The sequence below is a fragment of the Scylla paramamosain genome, chromosome 32, assembly GCF_035594125.1.
Source record: "Scylla paramamosain isolate STU-SP2022 chromosome 32, ASM3559412v1, whole genome shotgun sequence".
Taxonomy (NCBI): Eukaryota; Metazoa; Arthropoda; class Malacostraca; order Decapoda; family Portunidae; genus Scylla; species Scylla paramamosain.
This window is the reverse complement of record NC_087182.1, coordinates 4,362,388-4,386,254: the sequence shown is the minus strand read 5'-3', so window position 1 is coordinate 4,386,254 and position 23,867 is coordinate 4,362,388. Positions and strand designations below refer to the sequence as shown.

Below are 23,867 nucleotides of genomic sequence, written 5' to 3'. Positions count from 1 at the left end.
TAGGAGGACAGGTGTGGTGGGGAGAGGAGGGAGAGACGAGGGGGAAGAGAGGAGGGGGAAGGAACGAGAGAAAGAATTAAGGAAGAAGGGAAAGATGAAGATAAGCAAAAAGAAAAGGAAGGATGCGAAAGAGGAAGAAATTCATGAAGGTCAAGGAAATAAGGACCTTGAAACACACGTACACACACACACACACACACACACACACACACACACACACACACACATTTTCCTCTGTTCGTGTAGGTAGAGCGATCGCATCTTTTTCCATCGCCAGCTCAAGTTTCGGCGAAAAATGTACTTGTTTTGAAAATCGACTGCTGTTTCCTTGTACTCCGTTTGCCTTCGCCCTTGAGTAAATCAGAGAGTCTTGGGCGTGAGGGGATTATAAATATAGTCACGTTTTGCTTTTTTTCTCTCTCTCTCTCTCTCTCTCTATTTATTCGTGTTTTTACTTTCATGTCCATCTGAAATCTTTACTGACTTTGCTTTTCTTCGTGAATGTATTTGTGTTTTCATCTTCATTTGAGTTTTTATATTTGTAATGATAGTGATAATAATGATACAACAACAACAACGACAACAACAACAACTACTACTACTACTACTGGTACTACTACTACTACTACTATTAGCAATTTCGTCATAGTAATTAAATCGATACTAAGAAATATTCACCATACCTTTGATTAAGTTAATTCTCTCTCTCTCTCTCTCTCTCTCTCTCTCTCTCTCTCTCTCTCTCTCTCTCTCTCTCTCTCTCTCTCTCTCTCTCTCTCTCTCTCTCTCTCTCTCTCTCTCTCTCTCTCTCTCTCTCTCCAAATATACTCTCTCTCCTTCCCATCCTCTCTTCCTCTCCCTTCTTTCTCTTTCCTACCCTTCCCCCTCTCCTTTCCTAACCCTTCCTTTCCCTAACCCTTCCCTTCCCTCCCCCCTTCCAGTGCTTTACAACCCCAGTTCCCGGAGGTCTATGTATATCGAAGGCACCTCTTTATTTAAGCTTATTGGCTCCTAAATAAATATCTTTCCTCTCCTTGCTCTTTCTTCCTCCTCCTTCACCTTCTGGTTCTCTTCATTCTTCGTGTGAATCATCATTATCATTTTCATTATCACGTTTATTTGTTTTCGTTTGTTTTATCCCTGTGTTTATTGTCCTTGTTTGATTTTTTTGCTTGTTTTTTTTGTTTTGTTTTATGTAATGTTTTGTGTTGCTTTTCTTTTTTTTTTTTTTGTTTATTTGTTTCGTTTTTCTTTTTTTTTATCTATCTCTCTCTCTCTTTGCCTTCTTATATTTTCGTTATTTTTATTTAGCTATGTTTTTTTCGTCCTTGTTCTTATGTAAGTTTGTGTAATTGTCCTTCCTCTCTCTCTCTCTCTCTCTCTCTCTCTCTCTCTCTCTCTCTCTCTCTCTCTCTCTCGTTGCCATCGCTCACTCGCTCCACGCCGCCGTTCAATGGGGACTGTTTATTGCTACAGGCGAGAATTATAGTCAGTTGGAGCATATTCTGGCCCACTAAATATATTCGAGCTTACGCCTCGTTGACGAAGCAAGATCACCTCGAGCCAAAGATGGGGATTTTTTTTAGGACCCCCTACCCATCGCTCCTTTTTTTAGGTCCTCGTTTTCTTTTGTTTTCGTATTAGGGGACCGGATCGTCTTCTCCCGTTTTTTGTTTCAGTGATTGGAACGTGGTTTGTATAGTCCGTGGGGGTTACATTTTTTTTCTTTTTTTCTTTTTTTTTTCTTAAGTGAGAGAGAATATTAGAGGTTGAAGGAGTTTTTATTATTTTTTATTTTAATCCTCTCTTTCTTCTTCTTCTTCTTCTTCTTCTTCTTCTTTTCTTTGCTTTCCTCCCTCTCTCTATTTTGCTCTTCCTTTTTTTTTTTTTTTCTTCTTCTCCTTTACTTCCTGCCTTTCCTCTTTTTTTCTTCCAACTTCTCCTCTTCCTTGTCTTCTTCCGCCTCTTCTCCTATCCTCCTTCTCTTATTTATTTATTTATTTGTGTGTATGTTGTAAGTTGAAACCTCATGTATAAAGCGCTATGAGAGAGTAAGTTTGTCTGTCTGTCTGTCTGTATGTATGTATGTATATCTATATGTATGTATGTATGTATGTATATATTATGACACACTTCTTTCACTTCACTAGATTTGCTTATTATATTGTTTTTTTTTTACGTCTACTTTCTTAATATCTTTTTACTGTTCATCACACTGTTACTTTCTATCACTTATTCTTTCATGTTTTCCTTCTCATTACTGCTACACTATTCTTTGTCTGCCCTGGTCACTTCAGCACAGTTCCGCTCCACGTTGCCAGCCATCAGTCGCTTTGTGGAGCTGGCTGTGTAGATTTCCAAGGTGTGTTATGTAAGTGACGAGTAAACCAGGCAAGTTATTATGTAAGAAGTGAACTAGGAAGTGTATTCTCAAACTTTACGGTGTTTTGTCTTATCACGATTATTTCAACTAATGGAAACTGATTTTTTCATGATTATATTGATAATTCCACTCTTTCACTTCGACATGTAACACTTCACAGCCCTCATAGCAAAGTATGAAGTCTTTGTAAGCATCTACAAGTAAGAAAGGGATAGAAAAATAAGAATAGATTTTGCTATTTCTAGCCAAGACAATATTTGAAGGTGGCTGTAGAACAAGAAAAATGTCTCAGAGTAGTTAGTGATTAAGTAAAGATGTGCCAAATAGCAGTGAAAGGGTTAACGAGGACTTTGTGTTATCAATAGAAAAAAAAATATTACTTGTGGAATTAAACAATATAAATTTAGTGATCTTGAGAATATCTTGAAGTTTATTAGAAAGAGGAAATAAGAAAAATATTAGTGAAGATAATGAATTTAATAACATGATTAACCATGTGACTAACTGACTATTTATCTAATTAGCTACCTGGAAAAGTGAAAAAAAAAAGAAAGAAAGAAAGAAAGAAAGAAAGAAAGAAACACGGAGAACATAAAAGAATAATAAAAACTATTATTAAGTTTTGTTTTTTTCACTCTCATTGGCGATATTAAGTTAGAAAAATTGTTATATGTCATAGTAAAAGTAAAAAAAAATAAAGTATCAATAGCGAAAACCTCACCATTTATTATTTTCACTCACATTGTCGGTAATTATTCAGTATTGCATAGAAAAACAAACATTTACTTCATAATAATCATAAAAACATCAGCAAGGAGGAAATTTACCTGCTGCTTACCTGACACTTCCGCGTTCCTTCCTGCACGTACAAACAAGTCCAGAATTCCATAACCTTCCCGACCTCGAACGAAGATATTGCGGAAGGAGTGAAAACCTCGAGACGTGTGTTTGTTTTCAATGCGGTTCCACAAAATTTCCCTCAGTTTCAATGGGTATCAGGCAATAATTGGAAGGATTGTTATATTTTGTGATTGCAGCTTTCATTAGTGAACGTACAGCACCTTAACGACAACGAATAATGGACCGTAAGAGGGATTATGGGAAGTAATTGATGTACAATGTTTGCTTTCTTCCAGTGCATCCTCTTCATAATAATAATAATAATAATAATAATAATAATAATAATAATAATGATAATAATAATAACAACAACAACAACAACAATTCAGGGACAAAAGTTACTCAATAAAAGAAAATATCAAAGAAAACGGCAATATGAAAGATTACATAAATGACTTCTCTCTCTCTCTCTCTCTCTCTCTCTCTCTCTCTCTCTCTCTCTCTCTCTCCTTTTATAAGGAAACACAGGCTGACGTTGATGTCAGCAACTCGAGTGATGACTGTCACGTTAGGAATGAACCTTGCCTGACACACACACACACACACACACACACACACGATATTTATACTTCTAACTTCTCCTGTTCATGATGGAGTTAGCAGAGAGAGAGAGAGAGAGAGAGAGAGAGAGAGAGAGAGAGAGAGAGAGAGAGAGAGAGAGAGAGAGAGCTCCTAGGCAAGGCTTGAGGGTGCCTTGTGCATGCCAGTGCCAGGAAGTCGACATGCCACAACCTCCTCCCACGCAGTACAGTTCCCGCCGTCTCCGCCAGATGTCGCCACTCGCCAGGGGATGGAAACACCAGTCCTCGCTTACATCACTATTTTCCCCTCTTTTTTCCCCACTTTTTCTTCCCCTTTCCTCACCTACACCTTTAATTTTTCACTCATTATATTGAACCCGTCCCCATATCACGTGTTTTCATCGCTAGCCGTGGTGGGTGTTGAGAAAATAGCGAAATAAGAGGAAGTGTGGAGTCCCTCGCGAGGACTTGGTAGGTCTTCGTAGGACGAGGTACAAACATTCAAAAATAGCCTCTGGGGGCAGCCGGTGTAGGTTAGTGGCGACAACTGGCAGTGAATGCTTTGCTTATTCTCCTAATCCTCTCAGCCCCACGCCAGAAAACCCGCAGAAGGCGACGAAGGGGGAGCCACACGACCCGCAGCATATGAGGTCTTGGGGACGCGAGCTTAAGACCTGTAACTGCAAAAACATGACATTCCTTTCATGAACCACGACCCTCTCTCTCTCTCTCTCTCTCTCTCTCTCTCTCTCTCTCTCTCTCTCTCTCTCTCTCTCTCTCTCAGCAGCGGTGCCAGGCTGTGGTAGGGGCAGACGGGGCGAAGGCGGCAAAGAGTAGGGGTAGGCGCCCCCTTCAACCCCCGGCACCTTGTGGGAGGCACAAATATGCGTCCCTCCCCCCCCTGTGGCCGCCCCCTCTCTCTCTCTCTCTCTCTCTCTCTCTCTCTCTGTCAGACTGGGAAACCTAACCCAAGTCCAGTCCACACCTTATTTGTATACTGAAGAAGAAAACGGGAGTGGGTGGTAGTAGTGTGGTGATTGTGGTAGTGATAGTGGTGGTGAATGAGTGTGTGTGTGTGTGTGTGTGTGTGTGTGTGTGTGTGTGTGTGTGTGTGTGTGTGTAGCTGACGAGGGCGCTGTAGGAGATGGACTGACGTGTGGAATGAGGGAAGGAAGGAGGAAAGAATCTCTCTCTCTCTCTCTCTCTCTCTCTCTCTCTCTCTCTCTCTCTCTCTCTCTCTGCCATTAGATATTACTCATTGATATGTAAACGGCACATAAATAACAGACATAGTAATAATAACAATAATAAGTATAATACTATTATGAAACTACACGAATATAATACATATCACACCTTCACCCCCTCACTTACAACACCTTAGCAATTAGCAACTACTAATACCTGAGCACTTCAACCAGGCAATCAGCTAAGCACTGGTAAAGAAAGAAAACGGAACTCCAGCACAGAATTAAAGGAGATACTCTTGCAAATCACTCACATTGAAAGATCTACGTTTTCTAAGAAAATCACGAACTGAGACACTGATTAATGCACTTCCGGTGAGACAGGATGGCACTGAAGACGTCTCGGAAATCCTCCCAGTCTGCATAGTCGCCAATTTGGCTGGCGACGGCTCCGTAAGAGAGGACGAAGCCGATGGAGGTGATCAAGAAGCCCCTGTTTACCTTGTAGTTCCCCAGGGTCATGATCTGAAGGAGGCGAGGACGTGGTAATAGTAAAGTAGTAGTGGTGGTGGTGGTGGTGGTGGTGGTAAAAGTATTAATAATATTCTCAAAATTTTGTTACCCCTTTTACTCCCTACCTGCTTTTGTATTTTCACTTACCTATGGCTAAAATTCTTTACAAAGGGTTTCAAGACAATTTTCCTCCTCTTAATTTTGGATAATCCTTTTGACTACTCTTTGGGGACTGGTACTTTCGGTGGTCTTTTAGTTGCACTTAGCCAGAGCTCCTCTTACATAAAAAAAATAAATAAATAGTAGTAGTAATAGCAATAGTAGCAGTAGTAGTAGTAGTAGTAGTGGTAGTAGTAGTAGTGGTAGTAGTAGTAGTATGGGCGGCGATGGTGGTCTAGGTAACATTCCCATTTGCACACCTGTTCTTACCTGAGGCGGGTACTCCAGCAGACCATCCAGGAGGTGGAGGAGGTTTGAGGTGGAGGAGAACGATGACGAAGACAACGACGGCGGCGGCGAGGAGGGAACTGCAGGGAGCTTGTGGCGTCTTATCTCCTTTTTGAGCCATGCCACGAGTCCTGCGTGCTGCCAATGGAACGAAAATTCTACCTGTGACTCTGTATAACCCTTTTTAATTTTCCTCACTTGTATTTCAAATCAGATTTAGATGAAGTAGACCCCAAGAGAAATCAGTTAAAAGTTTAAAATCTCTCACTGAACTCGAAAATTGTTCAAATCTACTCTTGTCTTCTCAAAACTTTCCCTAACTGGTACTTGTTTTTTATTTATTTATTTATTTATTTATTTTATTCATACACTTGGACACAATCGTAACTTACCTGTGCCGCCAGCCTCTCCCCACCCTCGCACGTCAAGGCCAGGATGAAGCCGTGGAAAACCAGCGGGCCAAGGTAGACAATCTGAGTGTAATCCTGCATCAGCCTCGCCATGCAGAGTGACGCGCCGACAGTGATCGACGCCGCGTTGATAGACAGAATGTACCTGAAGAATCCAACATCTAGTAACCCGAATATCTTCTGCAGTCGGTCCACATAACTACAGACAGCGAGCACCTTGTCCACATCCGAAACAGGCATCACCTCTTTGCAGTACCGGTTCAGTGCTTTGTAAACAATCTCGAGCCATCTGGTTAGCACGACCACAAACAAGGTGCTTACGAATGGAAACGTGAGGCAGACGAGCAGAACGACCAGCGTGGGTACCTCCTTGTCCATCCTCTCGAAGTCCACACCCATCAAGTACTCGGTGGAGGATACGGTGAAGAATATGAATATGGAGAAGACGACCATAGCGCGAGGCAGCCAGTTGAAGAGTCTTTCCGGATGTAGTGGTTCGGTGCCCGGGTTGATGGTCACTTTGCTGGACTTCATACGTATCTTGAGGGGTGTTTCAAAGCCCACTTCCATCATGCTGAGCTGTGATATGTTCTGCAGGATCTCCGGTAAGCTTTTCGTCATGAACTTGAGGGAGTAGGCTTGAAGGGTGGGCACCACAGCAAGTACCAGGACCGCGAAAGTGTCTTGCATGTAGGACACTCCATAACGGGTCACCCATGTCTCACTCTTGCCAGCCAGGAAGAAGCCCCCCAATGGGTAGGAGATCCAGCACAGGTAGAAGATTATGAACCGCACCTTGCTCACCACGTACTGGCCCTTCACTCTCCTGATGGCGAAGAGTCCCAGAAAGGCGAAGGTTTTGAAAATAGCTTTGTTCTCCTTAACGAAATCTCCTTTGTTGTTACTAGTGCTCATTTCAACCTCCACAGCTTCCATTTGCTTTTCTCCCTGCTCCTTACTATTCGCATTTGGAAGCATTGTGAAAACTTTCCTGACGAATATCACCAATGTAATCACGGGAGATCCTGCACGTGGCCCTCTTCTGCAGGAGTGTCTGAGGAGCGTGGTGATTTCCTGACACCAACGCCACCACTACGCCGAACGCCACTCACTCCTGTCCTCTTTCATAATTTTAGTTGCAAATCATCCCCCTCCATTAGGCTCGCCACTTACAGCCTCTGATAACAGGCCATGTCAAGTATCTGTCAACAAGGCGCGGGTCCACGTGTTGTTCCTTCTAGTGGTACAAACTCATAATTAAAAAGCAATGCACGCACGCCTTTCCAATCAGGTTTGTCTTACGTTAAACACTGCAACCACGGGGCATTACAGGCTCATACGGCGCGAGTTTGATATCATAGCAGTCATGGAAGTTTACATAAAATCACTCATCCAATTTCCTCCTCTTTCTTCTTTTTACTTTTCCGAATATACTTCACACGCATTTTTGACCCAGCAGTCTTCATCTACGTAAATGATGATAATAAACAGGATATTCTTCATATATCCAGAGCTGTACATTTGCTAGAATCATGGATAACTTTCCATTCTATGCATGTATATTTCAAGTCGTGAAGCCTAATAACAAAATCTTTTATCTCCTTTGAACTGTACAGACTCCTATTTTATTCATTACTTTACCTATTTGACTTTTGACTTATTTTCATGGCGAGGATACGGGAATGCAAAGGACTCACAAGTATATTGTATTGTCTGATCAGAAACAAACATGATAAACTCTCCTCCACATGTCTATTGCTTTTACTCTCATTTCAAGTCCTCTAATCTGTGGAAAGCCCCATAACAACACCTGACAATTGTTAAACTCTAAGATCAGAGGACTTTAAAGCGAGGGAGAACATTCAATACCGTGAAAATGCACAGAAGCATACATATACCTGACCGTCACTTTATTGTACCAGGCAGCACAGAACACAGATGACACATACACACGCTCAACATTCCCTTCCCCAGCCCTTACTAGACTTCTCAGTGGCGTAATTAGTACAGAGATAAGACTGTTTGCATTATGATAAACGATGGTATCACGGCTTCTACTAATTCTGTAAATAGATACTTACCCGATAAAAGTAGTCTCTTTCGGATGGTTGAAGAAAGAAAACGCTTCAGCTGATGTATAACTAACCTATTTTTCGGAAAATTAATCTTAAAGCGTCTTTTATATCTATTAGCAGAAATAGGCCTCTCAGTAGATGTTAAGTAGCTGATGGGAAATGCATGCGTCCTCAAATATCACTATATTTTGATCTGAACTACAAAAGTGTTTACAAATCAGAAGAAAAAGTGAAGGAAATTATGAACAGTAATATCTCGTATTCAGAAACGCTTTGCTCTCTCCCCACGACTATTTTTAAAGACCACAGACTTAATTAGCCATGTTTTCAAGAGTGTTTCTCCTGTTACTAATCTAATAATCTTGTTGATCTGTCACTAGAACCATAAAAAAAAAAACACCATTAAAAACCCGTGTAATTTAAATAAAATCCTTTTGAATGTAGTGTAGGTGCGGCGCAGAAATGTTTCGGAATATGAGTTGGTGTGCCATTATGGAGGTCTTACATGTTGTTCCTCTTCATAACGATATACATTTCTTTGATGACAGTAAGGTTGCCTTGCACGCACTCCACTCCCACCGACTGTGATGTTAATAAGTGTTTAGATCTCATCCGCACCCTGGAGGATACTGGAGCGACGCCCCACGTCACCTGGGTGGCTTCTCACGTGGGCATCCAGCATATAGAATGTCCAAAGTTTGCCTCCCGATGGTGATGTAGTGTGTGCCTTGCCTTGTCTTTCATTGGCCAGTCCTTCAGGCTGTAATTAGGTAGTCAAATGTATGTCTGATTTTTACTTTTATAGCTTTTAAAAGTATTGAAAGTGCAAGTTTCTTCCCGTAACTATTTTACTCTATATGTCCAGGAGGAGGCTGGCAGGTTCCGCCTTTCTCCTTTATTGCACTTATACATACAACAATAAATATAACATTCAGTCAGCCAAGCTGTACATTGGGCTGTCCACGTATTACATGTGCAACAACGCAATTAGATTCATTTTTTTTTTTTTTCCAAGACCAATAGTACAGCCCAAATGTAAGGATGAGGCAAGGAAGCTTGGGATGAGTAGTAATGCTGGTGATGTTATGTATTACATGTTACTGTGTTTTTTTTATTATTATTTAGGAAGGACACCGGCCAAGGGCAAAAAAAAAAAAAAAAAAAAAAAAAAAGAGAAAAGGCCCACTGAGATACCGGTCCCCGAATAGGATCCAAAGCGGTAGTAAAAAAAATTAAGGATAAGTGTTTTGAAACCTCCCTCTTGAAGGAATTCAAGTCATAGGAAGGTGAAAATACAGAAGCATGCAGGGTGTTCAGTTTACCAGAGAAAGGGATGAAAGACTGAGAGTAATGGTTAACTCTTGCATTAGAGAGGTGGACAGAATAGAGGTGAGAGAAAGAAGAAAGTCTTATGCAACGAGCCCGTGGGAAGAGGGGAGGCATGCAGTCAACAAGACCAGAAGAGCATGATAGCAGTAGAAGATAGCAAGAGATACAACATTGCGGCGATGAGAAAGAGACTGAAGACAGTCAGTTAGAGGAGATGAATTGATGAGACGAAAAGCTTTTGATTCCACCCTGTCTAGAAGAGCGGTATGAGTGGAACCCCCAGACATGTGAAGCATACTCCATACATGGACGGATAAAGCCCCAGTACAGAATTAGTAGCTTGGAGGGTTATCTTTGCTACAGAGCAGTTGAATCTTTCCGAGGACAAACTGTATTACAGCCCTAGCTGAAGAAAGCTTCTCTCTCTCTCTCTCTCTCTCTCTCTCTCTCTCTCTCTCTCTCTCTCTCTCTCTCTCTCTCTCTCTCTCTCTCTCTCTCTCTCTCTCTCTCTCTCTCTATATATATATATATATATATATATATATATATATATATATATATAGGTTCCTTTAATTAATAAAACTAAGACCAAGTTATTCAGTAAGACTAAAAACCATAACACTGATATACAAAAAAAGTAAAAAAAAACAGGTATATGCAATCTCAACCGAAAATAAAGGAAATATATGAATATAATACGATTCATAGAGACACAAAGAGGTGAAACTATAATAAAGAAAAAGTGTATGAAAGATGTCCCGTTGCGAAGATTTTTCTGCTCAAACTGCAGTTCAGCAGCTGATCTGAGAGAGAGAGAGAGAGAGATAGAGAGTCAGAGGGAGAGAGTGTGAGCCGCGAGCAGTGTGTGAAGGTGTGCGCATTATCTCTCATACCACAGTCAAACCTTCACTATGGCTGCTCTTCGTCTTCGTCAGGTAAGTCTAATAATTCCTCAGACTATTCCACGATGTAAACAGCTGAGATTCGCGTGCACCACGTAAAAACACAGGACTCACCAAATAGCCAAGATCTCGTCTGAGTGTTCTTAAAGTGTACGCAGATGGTCACATAAAGATTAGTATAGTCTATTAAATGTTATTTTTTTGCATAAACAGCAGCTTCCAGTAGTTTGAGAGCGGTAAGATCGTGCAAAGCCAGTAAACCAAAAGTTACGTAAGGCTCCACTGTAGTTACGCAAGCTAGACAATGAAAAGTATTATTTATATCACTCTGTATACTGGTCATGCTTGGGAAGTTATCAGCACACAATGTTCTTATCAAGCCTCCAAACCTGTGTTAGTTGTGTAATACTTCAGTCAAAGCCTCAGGACACTTATCAACTTTTTCTTAGGGGATTAGCACCTTAATGGCCTTTTGTTCACATATTTTGTTGCCTTTGGCCGGTACTTCACTTCCATAATAATTATATAAGCTTGTGATTGGCTGATATTATGGAAATTTTATTAATGCCATTCTTTCTACTGATCATGGGAAGATAATCATTAGCTCATCAGCATTCTTTGCAAGTTACCAAGGTTGTGTTAGTTATGTAATGCTTCAATTAACTCTTTGCCTGATATTTAGTACATCTTTTCTTAATTACTAATCACTCTGAGACATCTTTACTTGTTCTACAGCCACCTCCAGTCTTTAAGCTGGGTAGAAATTGCAAAATCTACTTTTTTTAATCTCCTTTCTTGTAGAGGCTCTAAGATTTCATCCATTACTTCTAGTGCTATTACTTTTGTGTTGCAGTGAAAGGGTTAAGGGATACTATTCAAATTACATAAGCATTTCCATCAGGTTAGGTTAGATCTGAAGTCATTCAGTTCATTGATTTCACTGCTGATCTCAATAAGTCAATCACAATTTGAAAAAAAAAAATATTTGTCCAGAAACAAATTGTTATTACACTAAAGTTATTTTTATAAACCCTGACTGGCTTACACAACCAAGCCAGTGACGGATATAATGTAATCATCTTTGTACTGGCCATGCTTATGGAAATATTTCCTCACTAGAGTGTTGTCACCGAGTTACCAAGGTTGAATTGTCTTTCCGATGTGCCCAAGATACACGCATCCACATACACATAGACAGCTCCCCGGAAGAGCCTCTAATGTTCTATTCATTATCAGTGTGTGATAACAAGTTTGAGGTTTGGAGTACTTTTAGTGAAGTTGTAGTGTGTGGTGAGATTCTACTTCAGGTTTAATGCACATTATATGTTTGACACACAAGGAACCCACAAAGTTAAAATGTTGCTTTTTAGTTTGATTCTCTTGTTTTTTAGGATCTCTCTCTCTCTCTCTCTCTCTCTCTCTCTCTCTCTCTCTCTCTCTCTCTCTCTCTCTCTCTCTCTCTCTCTCTCTCTCTCTCTCTCTCTCTCTCTCTCTCTCTCTCTCTCTCTCTCTCTCTCTCTCTCTCTCATAAGACACATTAAAGAAATCAAGCACATTAAATCAACATAAAAATCAGGTAATCAGGTGACCAGCAAGTAATAAAGTTGGACTATTTATGTACCAGGCTGGCAGTCCCAAACTCATATACACATTAGTCACTCAAAGACAAAAGAATAATGTTATAATAAAAAAAAATATATATATATATATATATATATATATATATATATATATATATATATATATATATATATATATATATATATATATATATATATATATATATATATATATATATATATATATATATATAAAGTATAAAAGATGTTTAGAATAAATCATTATATAGGCAAATAACTTGTATAAAAATGTATGAAAATTAAAATTTTATCAAGATAAGTACAGTAAAATCTCCATAAACCAAACTGTATTGGGCAAAGTGGCTGATGGTTTATCTGGAAGTTTGGTTTATCTGACAATAGATACATCTTTTTTGGCCAGTTTCTGTGTAGTATATAAACATGTACATTTATTGTTATTTACAGCATATTTGTTAGCACATTATAAGCCCCAAGATAGATATTTACTGCATATTTTGTTATTACACACTGTACACAATGCAGTAACTGGCCACTTAAGAGTTCACTTAACATTACAGAACTACACACTTAGGTAGTGTTCACATAAGAGCTCACTTAACTGTATGCAACACACTGGCCACATAAGAGTTAACATAACATTATGTATTTTTGCTTGTCACTTAGAATCTGAGTCAAAGATGTTGGCTGGTGGCTCTGGTGTGATTGGGGATGGAGTAGAGCTGGGCAGACTTGCTGAGGAGGTTGACAAGGCTGTTCTGGTTATCTGATATTTGGCTTATTCAGATTTGGTTTAGGGAGGTTTTACTGTAAAGGCTAAGTAGAAAATTTATACAAGAAATAATGTCATGGTCATAATTGTAAAAAGAAATATAGCAAGTAAAGTTCATGGAATTAAGATGATTAGCTGTTTGTTGCTCCTTTAAGACATGAACACTTACAAAAGGTTTAGAATGCAGGTCTCTCACCTCTCGTACATTGATTCTAAAGACTGAATAATTTACTTTGCTGTGGACAAAATAACATGTAGGCAAAATGACTGGGTACCCTATTGCTCTCCCTCAGGAAATATTGTAAAGATTAAATGTTGAATATTAAGTGAAGATTGTAGTTTACAGCTTATATTTGACAAACATATATGACTTCAGGGAGTGAATACTTAGACTGTAACACATCTGACTACAATACAAGAGGTTCCAGGTTTGAATCCTGGTCACAACTGGGATTTTTCTGGAATGACAGACCACTCCTAGGTTCACCCAGCCTTGAAGTAGGTACTGGGGAGCTCTGACTGGGAATGTAAAGAAGGTGGAGAAGGAAACTAATCACCCTACTTCACATACCAAGGCCAGGAAGGGTGGCGCTACCAGACCAATGCTGACACTCTTGATTCAGTACAGCATACCTTTACATTACTTAAATTAACAAGAGGAGACATTTGGGTATGGAAGGTAGCATGTTAAATTCATGTCACTATTGATTGCAGCTAATGCGCCATGTGTCAGCATCCCAGCCTGCTCTCCGTCACCTCAGCACTGAGGCGTACCCTGTTGCTGCTGCTGGAGTGCAGAGTGGTGGTGGTGTTTGTTTTGGTAGGCGGGCCTGTGATTTATCTTGTGTTGTGTTGTTACTCACTAGCTCTTCTCTCACTTTGTTCAGGAACCCATTTTTAGAAGGAAATATATAGTAAAACTTTGATATAATGAATTAATTACATTGAAGACTAGTTTTTAAGTCTGAAATTTTGCTGTGTGATATTCATTACAAGGAAGGTCTGTTAGCAAACTGAGATAATTTTATAAGTGAAATCATGAATATATACCTGTTGCTGAGACTTTTTTACAATTATACTATGTGTGAAATTATTGTATCTGTTTTATATGGCTAATGTTAATTTGGGCAGATTTCACACAAGAACAGAAGGAAATCCAGCAGCTGGCACGCAAGTTTGCCCGAGAGGTGGTTCTGCCCAAGGCAGCTGAACATGACAAGACAATGGAATACCCCAGGGAGATTATTAAGACAGTCAGTACCTATTGAAATATTGATTGACCATCACTAATATTTGCTTTGCATTGATAAACTTCATCTTCACCATTTTTCACATACTACTTACCTTGTGTTTAGTATTCTTTATGAGTAATCTTGATAGTGTGTCAAAAGTTTTCTTCTGATAAGATTATTGATGAAGATTTCCTTGAGTTAGTGACCCAGTAGTGAATATATATATATATATATATATATATATATATATATATATATATATATATATATATATATATATATATATATATATATATATAGTAGAATATATAGTAGAATATACTGTTATACTTTATCATTTGTTAAATTATTTTAGGTAAAATTTTCCTGGGAATGAATTTCCATAAATGAAATTTATATACTATCTGTGATTTCAAGTCTTATCTTTCATCATCTTATTTTTCTTCTTATTTTTTTATTTTCATCTCCTAGACATGGTAGAATTAAAAGCTTTTCATCATCATTTTTTAATCTATCCTTAACAGGAAGATTCTTAAACATGTTTCACTTCACGGCCTTCTATCTGATTGTCAGTATGAGTTCCGTCAAGACCACTCTACTAGTGATGACTTGGCTTTCCTTACTGAGTCTTGGTCATACTCTTTTAAAGATTTTGTTGAAATTTTGCTGTTGCCTTAGACATATCAAAAGCATTTGATAGAGTCCAGCACAAATCTTTGATTTCCAAATTATCCTCCTACGATTTCTATCCTTCTCTCTGTAACTTCATCTCAAGCTTCCTTTCTGACTGCTCTATTGCTGCTGTGGTAGATGGTCACTGTTCTCCTAAATCTATTAACAGTGGTGTTCCTCAGGGTTCTGTCCTGTCACCCACGGAGGAGGCAGTAGACACCTGCTGAAATGATAATTACTCCCATTGAGGTCTAAAACACTGTTCAAAGGGTGCTGTGAACTTATCATTAAACCCAGCTGTCACCTGTGACCTCCTCTAATCACAATCTCATATCTTTATCTTGTCTTATCGCTCCAATCCCTCCTCAGGATCCCCCTAAGCGAAGGTGCCTCTGGCGTTTTGCCTCTGCTAGTTGGGGGGACCTGCTGAGGTATTTTGCTGATTTTCCTTGGAATGATTACTGCTTCCGTGTTAGAGACCCGTCTTTGTGTGCTGAGCGCATAACAGAGGTGATAGTGTCTGGCATGGAGGCATACTCGTACATTCCTCACTCTTTTCTCGTCGTAAACCTTCTAAACCTTGGTTTAACACAGCTTGTTCTCGTGCTATACATGATAGAGAGGTGGCCCACAAAAGGTACTTAAGCCTTCCATCACCAGAATCTCATGCACTTTATATTTCTGCCTGGAACCATGCCAAGTCTGTTCTCCAACTAGCCAAAAACTCCTTCATTAACAGAAAGTGTCAAAACCTTTCAAGATCTAACTTCCCTCGTGACTTCTGGCATCTAGCCAAAAATATCTCCGATAACTTTGCTTCTTCTTCTTTCCCTCCTCTATTTCAACCAGATGGCACCACTGCTATCACATCTATTTCTAAAACTGAACTCTTCGCTCAAACCTTTGCTAAAAACTCTACCTTGGACAATTCAGGGCTTGTTCCTCCCTCTCCTCCACCCTCTGACTATTTCATGCCACCTATTAAAATTCTTCGCAATGATGTTTTCCATCCCCTCGCTGGCCTAAACCCTTGGAAGGCTTATGGACCTGATGGGGTCCCTCCTATTGTTCTCCGAAACTGTGCCTCCGTGTTTGCACCTTGCCTAGTCAAACTCTTTCAGCTCTGTCTGTCAACATCTACCTTTCCTTCTTGCTGGAAGTTTGCCTACATTCGACCTGTCCTAAATAGGGTGACCATTCTAATCTGTCAAACTACTGTCCTATTGCTTTAATTTCCTGTCTATCTAACGTTTTTTAATCTATCCTCAACAGGAAGATTCTTAAATATCTATCACTTCACAACTTTCTATCTGATTGCCAGTACGGGTTCTGTCAAGGCCGCTCTACTGGTGATCTTCTGGCTTTCCTTACTGAGTCTTGGTCATCCTCTTTTAGAGATTTTGGTGAAACTTTTGGTGTTGCCTTGGACATATCAAAAGCTTTTGATAGAGTCTGGCACAAAGCTTTGATTTCCAAACTACTCTCCTACGGCTTCTATCCTTCTCTCTGTAACTTCATTTCAAGTTTCCTTTCTGACTGTTCTATTGCTGCTGTGGTAGACAGTCACTGTTCTTCTGCTAAATCTATTAATTAGTGGTGTTCCTCAGGGTTCTGTCCTGTCATCCACCCTCTTCTTATTATTCATTAATGATCTTCTAAACCAAACTTCTTGTCCTATCCACTCCTATGCTGATGATACCACCCTGCACTTTTCCACCTCTTTTCATAGACGTCCAACCCTTCAGGAGGTAAACATTTCACGCAGGAAAGCCACAGAACGCTTGACTTCTGATCTTTCTAAAATTTCTGATTGGGGCAGAGCAAACTTGGTATTGTTCAATGCCTCAAAAACTCAATTCCTCCATCTATCAACTCGACACAACCTTCCAGACAACTATCCTCTCTTCTTCAATGACACTCAACTGTCCCCCTCTTCTTTACTGAACATCCTCAGTCTGTCCTTTACTTATAATCTAAACTGGAAACTTCACATCTCATCTCTAGCTAAAACAGCTTCTATGAAGTTAGGCGTTCTGAGACATCTCCGCCAGTTTTTCTCACACCCCCCAGCTGCTAACTTTGTACAAGGGCCTTATCCATCCATGTATGGAGTATGCTTCACATGTCTGGGGTGGTTCCACTCATACTGCTCTTCTAGACTGGGTGGAATCAAAAGTTTTTTGTCTCATCAACTCCTCTCTAATTGACTGTCTTCAGCCTCTCTCTCACCGCTGCAATGTTGCATCTCTAGCTGTCTTCTACCGCTATTTTCATGCTAACTGCTCTTCTGATCTTGCTAACTGCATGCCTCCCCTCCTCCTGCAGCCTCACTGCATGAGACTTTCTTCTTTCTCTCACCCCTATTCTGTCCACCTCTTTAACGCAAGAGTTAACCAATATTCTCAATCATTCATCCCTTTCTCTGGTAAACTCTGGAACTCCCTGCCTGCTTCTGTATTTCCACCTTCCTGTGACTTGAATTCCTTCAAGAGGGAGGTTTCAAGATACTTATTCTTCAATTTTTGACTACTGCTTTGACCCTTTTATGGGACTGACATTTCAGTGGGCATTTTTTTTTTTATTGGATTTTTATTGCCCTTGGCCGGTGTCCTTCCTACATAAAAAAAAATCATTAATAATCTTCTAAACCAAACTTCTTGCCCTATACACTCCTATGCTGATGATATCACCCTGCACTTTTCCACATCTCTTCATAGACGTCCAACCCTTCAGGAAGTAAACAGTTCATGCAGGAAAGCCACAGAACACCTGACTTCTGATCTCTCTAAAATTTCTGATTCGGGCAGAGCAAACTTGGTATTGTTCAATGCCTCAAAGATTCAATTCCACCATCTATCAACACGACACAACCTTCCAGACAACTATTCCCTCTTTTTCAGTGACACTCAACTGTCCCACTCTTCTATACTCAATATCCTTGGTCTGTTCTTTTCTTATAATCTAAATTGGAAACTTCACATCTCATCTCTAGCTAAAACAGCTTCTGTGAAGTTAGGCATTCTGAGACATCTCCGCCAGTTTTTCTTACCCCCTCAGCTGCTAACTCAGTACAAGTGCTTTATTCATCCATGTATGGAGTATGCTTCACATGTCTTTTGGGGAATTCCACTCATACTGCTCTTTTAGACAGAGTAGAATCAAAAGCTTTTCATCTCATCAACTCCTCTCCTCAAACTGTCTTCAGCCTCTTTCTCATTGCTGCAGTGAGTCATTGCTGTCTTCTACCACTGTTTTCATGCTAACTGCTCCTCTGATCTTGCTCACTGCATGTCTCCCCCTCTTCCTGTGGCCTTGCTGCACAAGACTTTCTTCTTTCTCTGACCCCTATTCTGTCCACCTCTCTAATGCAAGAGTTAACCAGTATCCTTAATCATTCATCCCTTTCTCTGGTAAACTCTGGAACTCCCTGTCTGCTTCTGTATTTCCACCTTTCTATGACTTGGACTTATCCTTCAATTTTTAACTACAACTTTGGATCCTCTTCGGGGACTAGCATCCCAGTGGGCCTTTTTTTTTTTTTTTTTTTTTCATATGACATACTTTCATAGGAATAAATGTCATACTTTTATAAGAATACTCAAAAGCTACATGCAGTTTGATATATCTAATGAACTGTTGCTGATGCAAACAACTAGCAGTTGAAGATTCTACTTAATGCTATCTTAAGTAACTGGTGGAGTCATGAATGAAATACACTGAACTGTCTCCACTGTTCCAGGGTTGGGAGTTGGGACTCATGAACCCACACATCCCGGGAGAGTTTGGAGGGATGGGCTTGGGCACGTTTGAAGGCTGTATCATCACTGAGGAGATTGCCTACGCTTGCACCGGAATCCAGACGGCAATGGAAGCAAACAATCTCGGTGTAAGAGAATGGTTTGTGTCGTTCTTCATCATCATCATTGTCATCATCATTTTGTTAAGTATGGTTCTGGATGGCTTGTGTGGGTGTCCTCATCTTATAGGGAGTAGGTTTTGCTTCAGGATGACCTTCCCCTTGGTAGGCTGGCAACTAAGGCTGGTGTGGGATATTATTGGACTCAATAATCATGGTCTCACCATGAGTCCCTGGGTATATTTGGCTTGCATACAGGGTGTAACACGAGTTTCTGCAAATACTGAAAGAGGTGAAAGAACGTGTAATTCTAAGTAGAAAATGTTCTATACACATATATGCATTTTAAGGCTTTGTTTACCTATCAGAGGAGATGAAAATGTATGGGTGTACTATGTGTGTAGCTATAAGGTGACAGACAGACAGTCGCATTGTCACAGCCTTGGAGGTGCCACTTACTCAAATTATGAATGGTTTTATCTTATTTTTTGCAGGCTGTCGAATACTGCAGTATCTTGTAACAAGACAAACGGTATTAAATAGCATGTAATTTACCAATAAGCATTACACGACAACATTATTGCGGTGATAAAAAGTACTCCTGTAAAATACTACATAGCATCATCAAAACAATGGAGGGGGCAGGGGTGGGGGAGCGAGGCTGAGCAACCTTGAAAACAGCTGAGTGATGATGCCACGTAGCATTTTACAGTAGTTTTAATCACCACAATAATGTTGTTGTGTAATGCTTATCAGTAAATTACATGCTTTTTAATACCATTTGTCTTGTTATAAGGTACTTTAATATTCCACAGCCTGCAAAAAAAAATCAGATTAAACCATTCGTAATTTGAGTAAGTGGCACTTCCAAGGCTCTGACAATGCAACCTTCTGTCTGTCACCTCATAGCTACACACATAGCACACCCGTGAGTCCCATACATTTTCAGCTCCTCTGATGGGTAAACAAAGCCTTAAAATGCATATGTGTATAGAACATTTTCTACTTAGAATTACACGTTCTTTCACCTCTTTCAGTATTTTGCAGAAACTCGCATTACACCCTGTATACAATGTTGATTAAGCTTGTATTGTTCCTGTAAGTATTATATATGTACATGATTTGAGGGGGCTCCATAACAATAATTTCAAGATTTAGAAAAAAATTAGCTGTCAGGATATTTTCTTTGGCCCAATAAATATATCATGGAAAAGTATAATAAAATATTTTGTTCAGTTAATTGAGCCTCTGTTTGAGAAGAAACAAGGGAATGGCCCAGTTGTCAGAAAAATGAGTGTACACTCATTCCATACCTCAATGGTTGGATGAGATACCAAGTGTTTCTTTGTCTCCCTCACAGCAAATGCCGGTGATCATTGCTGGTAACGAGCAACAGAAGAAGAAGTACCTTGGCCGCATGACGGAGGAGCCCCTCATGTGTGTAAGTGTTCCTTGGACACTGTTGTTATCTTTGCTTCAGGAAATGGAATGTAATTCCCAGCATGTGGCACCAAGAGATGTAAGGGGATTTTGTGCTAAATTAAAGCTGGGACAAACATGATAGAAATGTTCTGAACTATGAGCATCAATATATCGTTCATTTTTTGGGTAGAAACTTGTAGTTTGTTTTAGATTATGATAGTTAATAATAACAGTATTTATTTAGATTGTAATGAGTAATATACCAAATTGGTACAATGAATGTTCATAAATTGCAATTTGCTTTTGTTTTATTTGATAAGCATCTTTGTTCTCCTTTGTTTATGCATCATATGAATTCCTTCATATGACTTGTGCTTGTAACATTTACATGACTTAAGAACATTGATGGTGATGTGTGTTGGTGCAGGCCTATGGTGTGACTGAACCTGGGGCAGGCTCAGATGTGGCGGGCATCAAGACCAGAGCTGAGAGGAAGGGAGATGAGTACGTCCTCAACGGCCAGAAGATGTGGATCACCAATGGCGCCGTAGCCAACTGGTACTTTATCCTGGCACGCACCAGGTGAGTCACAGGGGGGATGTGTATGTCATGAAGATTGTTGCCCAGACTGAATGGGAGCCTTGTTTTTGAATGCACATAGACAGCTCTTTATCTGATATCTTACAATAGTGTTAGGTCTTATTACTGAGTGATTATTAACATTTAGTGGAAGAAGATGGTATAATAATACAGTATTATGGAGTCACAGTGGAGACAGTGGAGTGTGTGGAAACGTATGCTGTGCGTTGCAGGAGATATATATCAAGTGATGCTTATGCATTTTGTTTGTATGAAATTCAAGCGAATAGAATATAATTACTGTTGTGTTCCTCTGGACTCACGGAAGACTTATGATGTACCTTTTAAAACCTTGTAAATTAAAGGAGTTGGCAACTGCTTTTGAGATTCCTTTCAATTATGTATTTGTTGTGTCATAGTAATGAGTTCTTGCAAATTGCCAAACTAAAAACTGTAAAGCTATTATATAAGACACATCACATTGCAGAAATTAAGAAACTTTTGAAATTGAACCAAATAAAAATCATATAAGAACACGTTTTTACTCTACAATTACAAATGAGAGTTTCAAAATTTTTGAAATATATAATTGCCTGGGTGGTGGTTTTCCAGTGCAGATCCCAAGACACCTGCATCCAAGGCCTTCACAGGATTTATTGTTGATGCGGACTCTCCTGGCCTGACCAAAGGGCGCAAGGAACTCAACATGGGCCAGCGCTGCTCCAACACTGCTGGCTTCTCCTTGTCTGACGTGGTGGTGCCCAAGGAAAATGTTCTAATTGGTAATGCATGCAGTGATCTTGTAATGTTTGCTGTATTCATTAAACCACCTGTATGTTTGTTAAATATCATCCATGTGACTCAGTTTTTGTAATGAGTTGTCTTATGGGAGCATTAGCCATATTCACTGGAGATAGGTGAGCATGATGCCAAGACTGCATAGTGAACAAGGAATATACATGTATATTATATATTGGACACAGCCACACATTTCTATCAAGTGTTACTGAATTAAAGTGAGACAGAAGTACAGCATCAGGGTACTGTGACCTTGTACTATTGTTACTGTCTTGCCATGCAGTGGAATTACCTGCTGGCTCACTTTACTTGAAATGTCTAGCAGTCTTCTTCACCTTTACCAAGAGATTCCAGCACTACAAATGACCAGCCAAGACAATCAACAACACAACCAGTGGGAGCTGCAGTAGTTGCTGACACATCTCATCCTTAGTTTTTCTTAATCTCATGTTAAACATTCTGCAGGTGAGGGTGCAGGGTTCAAGATTGCCATGGGTGCCTTTGACCGCACACGTCCCCCAGTGGCTGCAGGGGCTGTGGGTCTGAGTCAACGGGCCCTGGATGAAGCCACAAAGTATGCCCTGGAAAGGAAGACATTTGGCACTGAAATTGTCAACCACCAGGTAATATATTGCACTGAGACGTCTGAACTTTGTAAATTCACTAATTGCATGTTGCTGTCATTTCTCACTTTTTTTCAAATTCTTATTATTTGACCTTTCAGATGTAAAAATGGTGTATCCTTCCAAATCCCATGCTATTTTATCCTTGTTCTCTTGGTACATTCCTTGACCTGAGCCATGAAAGAATGATGTTTTGATATGCTTTGGTTTGCAGGCTGTGTCCTTCATATTGGCTGAAATGGCGATGGAGACAGAGTTGGGTCGCCTGGCCTGGATGCGAGCTGCCTGGGAGGTGGACCAGGGCCGCCGCAACACTTACTATGCCTCCATTGCCAAGGGCTTTGCTGGTGATGCTGCCAACAGAGCTGCTTCTAATTCTGTCCAGGTGAGTGTTTTACCAGTGTAATTGTGTGTATAATTTAGTTGTGAAGCTCAAAAATTGTAAACTCAGTCATCTGTGACCATAAAAGTGGACGAGATTTGTAAGCTGACCAACACTAAGAGAAGATAATAACGTTTGACAAAATGATGATGAGAAAATCCCAGAGCTCATTTGCATTATGAGGTTTTCACTAATGCTACTGATTCACGCAGATGTGTTTGGAGGCAATTAGATGAAGTAATAATGATGATAAGATCCTTATTTGAGCTCGGCAGTATTTTGAGGTTTTCACTTAATGTCCCTGACACGCATATAGGTGTTCGGAGGCAATGGCTTCAACACAGAGTATCCCGTTGAGAAGCTTATACGTGATGCCAAGATTTACCAGATCTATGAAGGAACGGCCCAGATCCAGCGCCTCATCATTGCCCGGGAACACCTGGCTCGTTGCAAGATGGGTCTCCTCTAAGGGAAGCCTCTGGCATGGGCTAGTTAGGGTGCACAAGGGCTGGAGTCTTATGATGCCTACCAGAATGTACGACTTTTATCAAGCAATTATCAATGCAATATATAGTTAGGGTTCATAAGGGTTGTAGTCTTATGATGCTTACCAGAATGTACTATTTTTACCAAGCAATTATCAATGCAATATATTGTTGTTAGTTTTATTCTCATCTTATAATGAGCAACCCAAAAGTACCAGCAGCTGTAGTGTCTCTAGATGGATCACTGAAAATACACAATAGTTAAAGCTTGGCATTTTTATTGTGATATTGCTGTGCTATCTAGCATCATATTATTATTAACTGGCATTTACTTATTACTGGTATTACTGGTATTATGGTTTCTTGCACATTATACAATACTAACTGTAAATACTTAGCATGAGTAGCGTGTAAATTCAGAAAATAGTTTATATATTAATAATAAATGTGCTGAAATAAGTATGATTTCCTCACTTACTCCCTCACGTCCAACAATGCTGCACCAAACATCACCCACATCCCAGCTGCCTGCACCACATCCAAGGCCACCACAGAGTAACAGGCAATGGCAGAGGCTTCAAAGTTACTAAAATTTGTCATCACAGTTCATATGAGAGTTTCTATTGATATTTTACTGATGTTAAGTTAATTTTGTTAAAAAAATTAATCTTATAAGTTCTCCCTCATATCTCTGAATTATACAAGGTTTTTTTTTTCTGTACTTTGTTTCGTAAACATTGTTCTCAATCAAATCATCTCGACGTGCCATTAGCAACTTTAA

At 39.8% G+C, this 23,867-nt stretch overlaps 2 protein-coding genes across 2 annotated transcripts; one reads left to right on the top strand and one right to left on the bottom strand.

The window, feature by feature from the left end:
- Positions 1-4,716: 4,716 nt before the first annotated feature.
- On the bottom strand, positions 4,717-7,599 carry LOC135088897 (uncharacterized). Its single transcript, XM_063983963.1, has 3 exons — positions 6,344-7,599; positions 5,934-6,089; positions 4,717-5,516 (listed from the first exon to the last, which is right to left on the bottom strand). Exons 1-3 carry the CDS (start codon positions 7,337-7,339, stop codon positions 5,334-5,336), a joined length of 1,335 nt encoding a protein of 444 aa, XP_063840033.1. The 5' UTR covers positions 7,340-7,599; the 3' UTR covers positions 4,717-5,333.
- A 2,949-nt stretch (positions 7,600-10,548) lies between these two features.
- Positions 10,549-23,546, top strand: LOC135089076 (medium-chain specific acyl-CoA dehydrogenase, mitochondrial-like). The gene is made up of 10 exons (XM_063984297.1): positions 10,549-10,700; positions 13,752-13,857; positions 14,169-14,290; positions 18,681-18,827; positions 20,158-20,238; positions 20,647-20,801; positions 21,411-21,580; positions 22,062-22,219; positions 22,434-22,604; positions 22,918-23,546. Exons 1-10 carry the CDS (start codon positions 10,677-10,679, stop codon positions 23,068-23,070), a joined length of 1,287 nt encoding a protein of 428 aa, XP_063840367.1. The 5' UTR covers positions 10,549-10,676; the 3' UTR covers positions 23,071-23,546.
- The last annotated feature ends 321 nt before the right edge of the window (positions 23,547-23,867 follow it).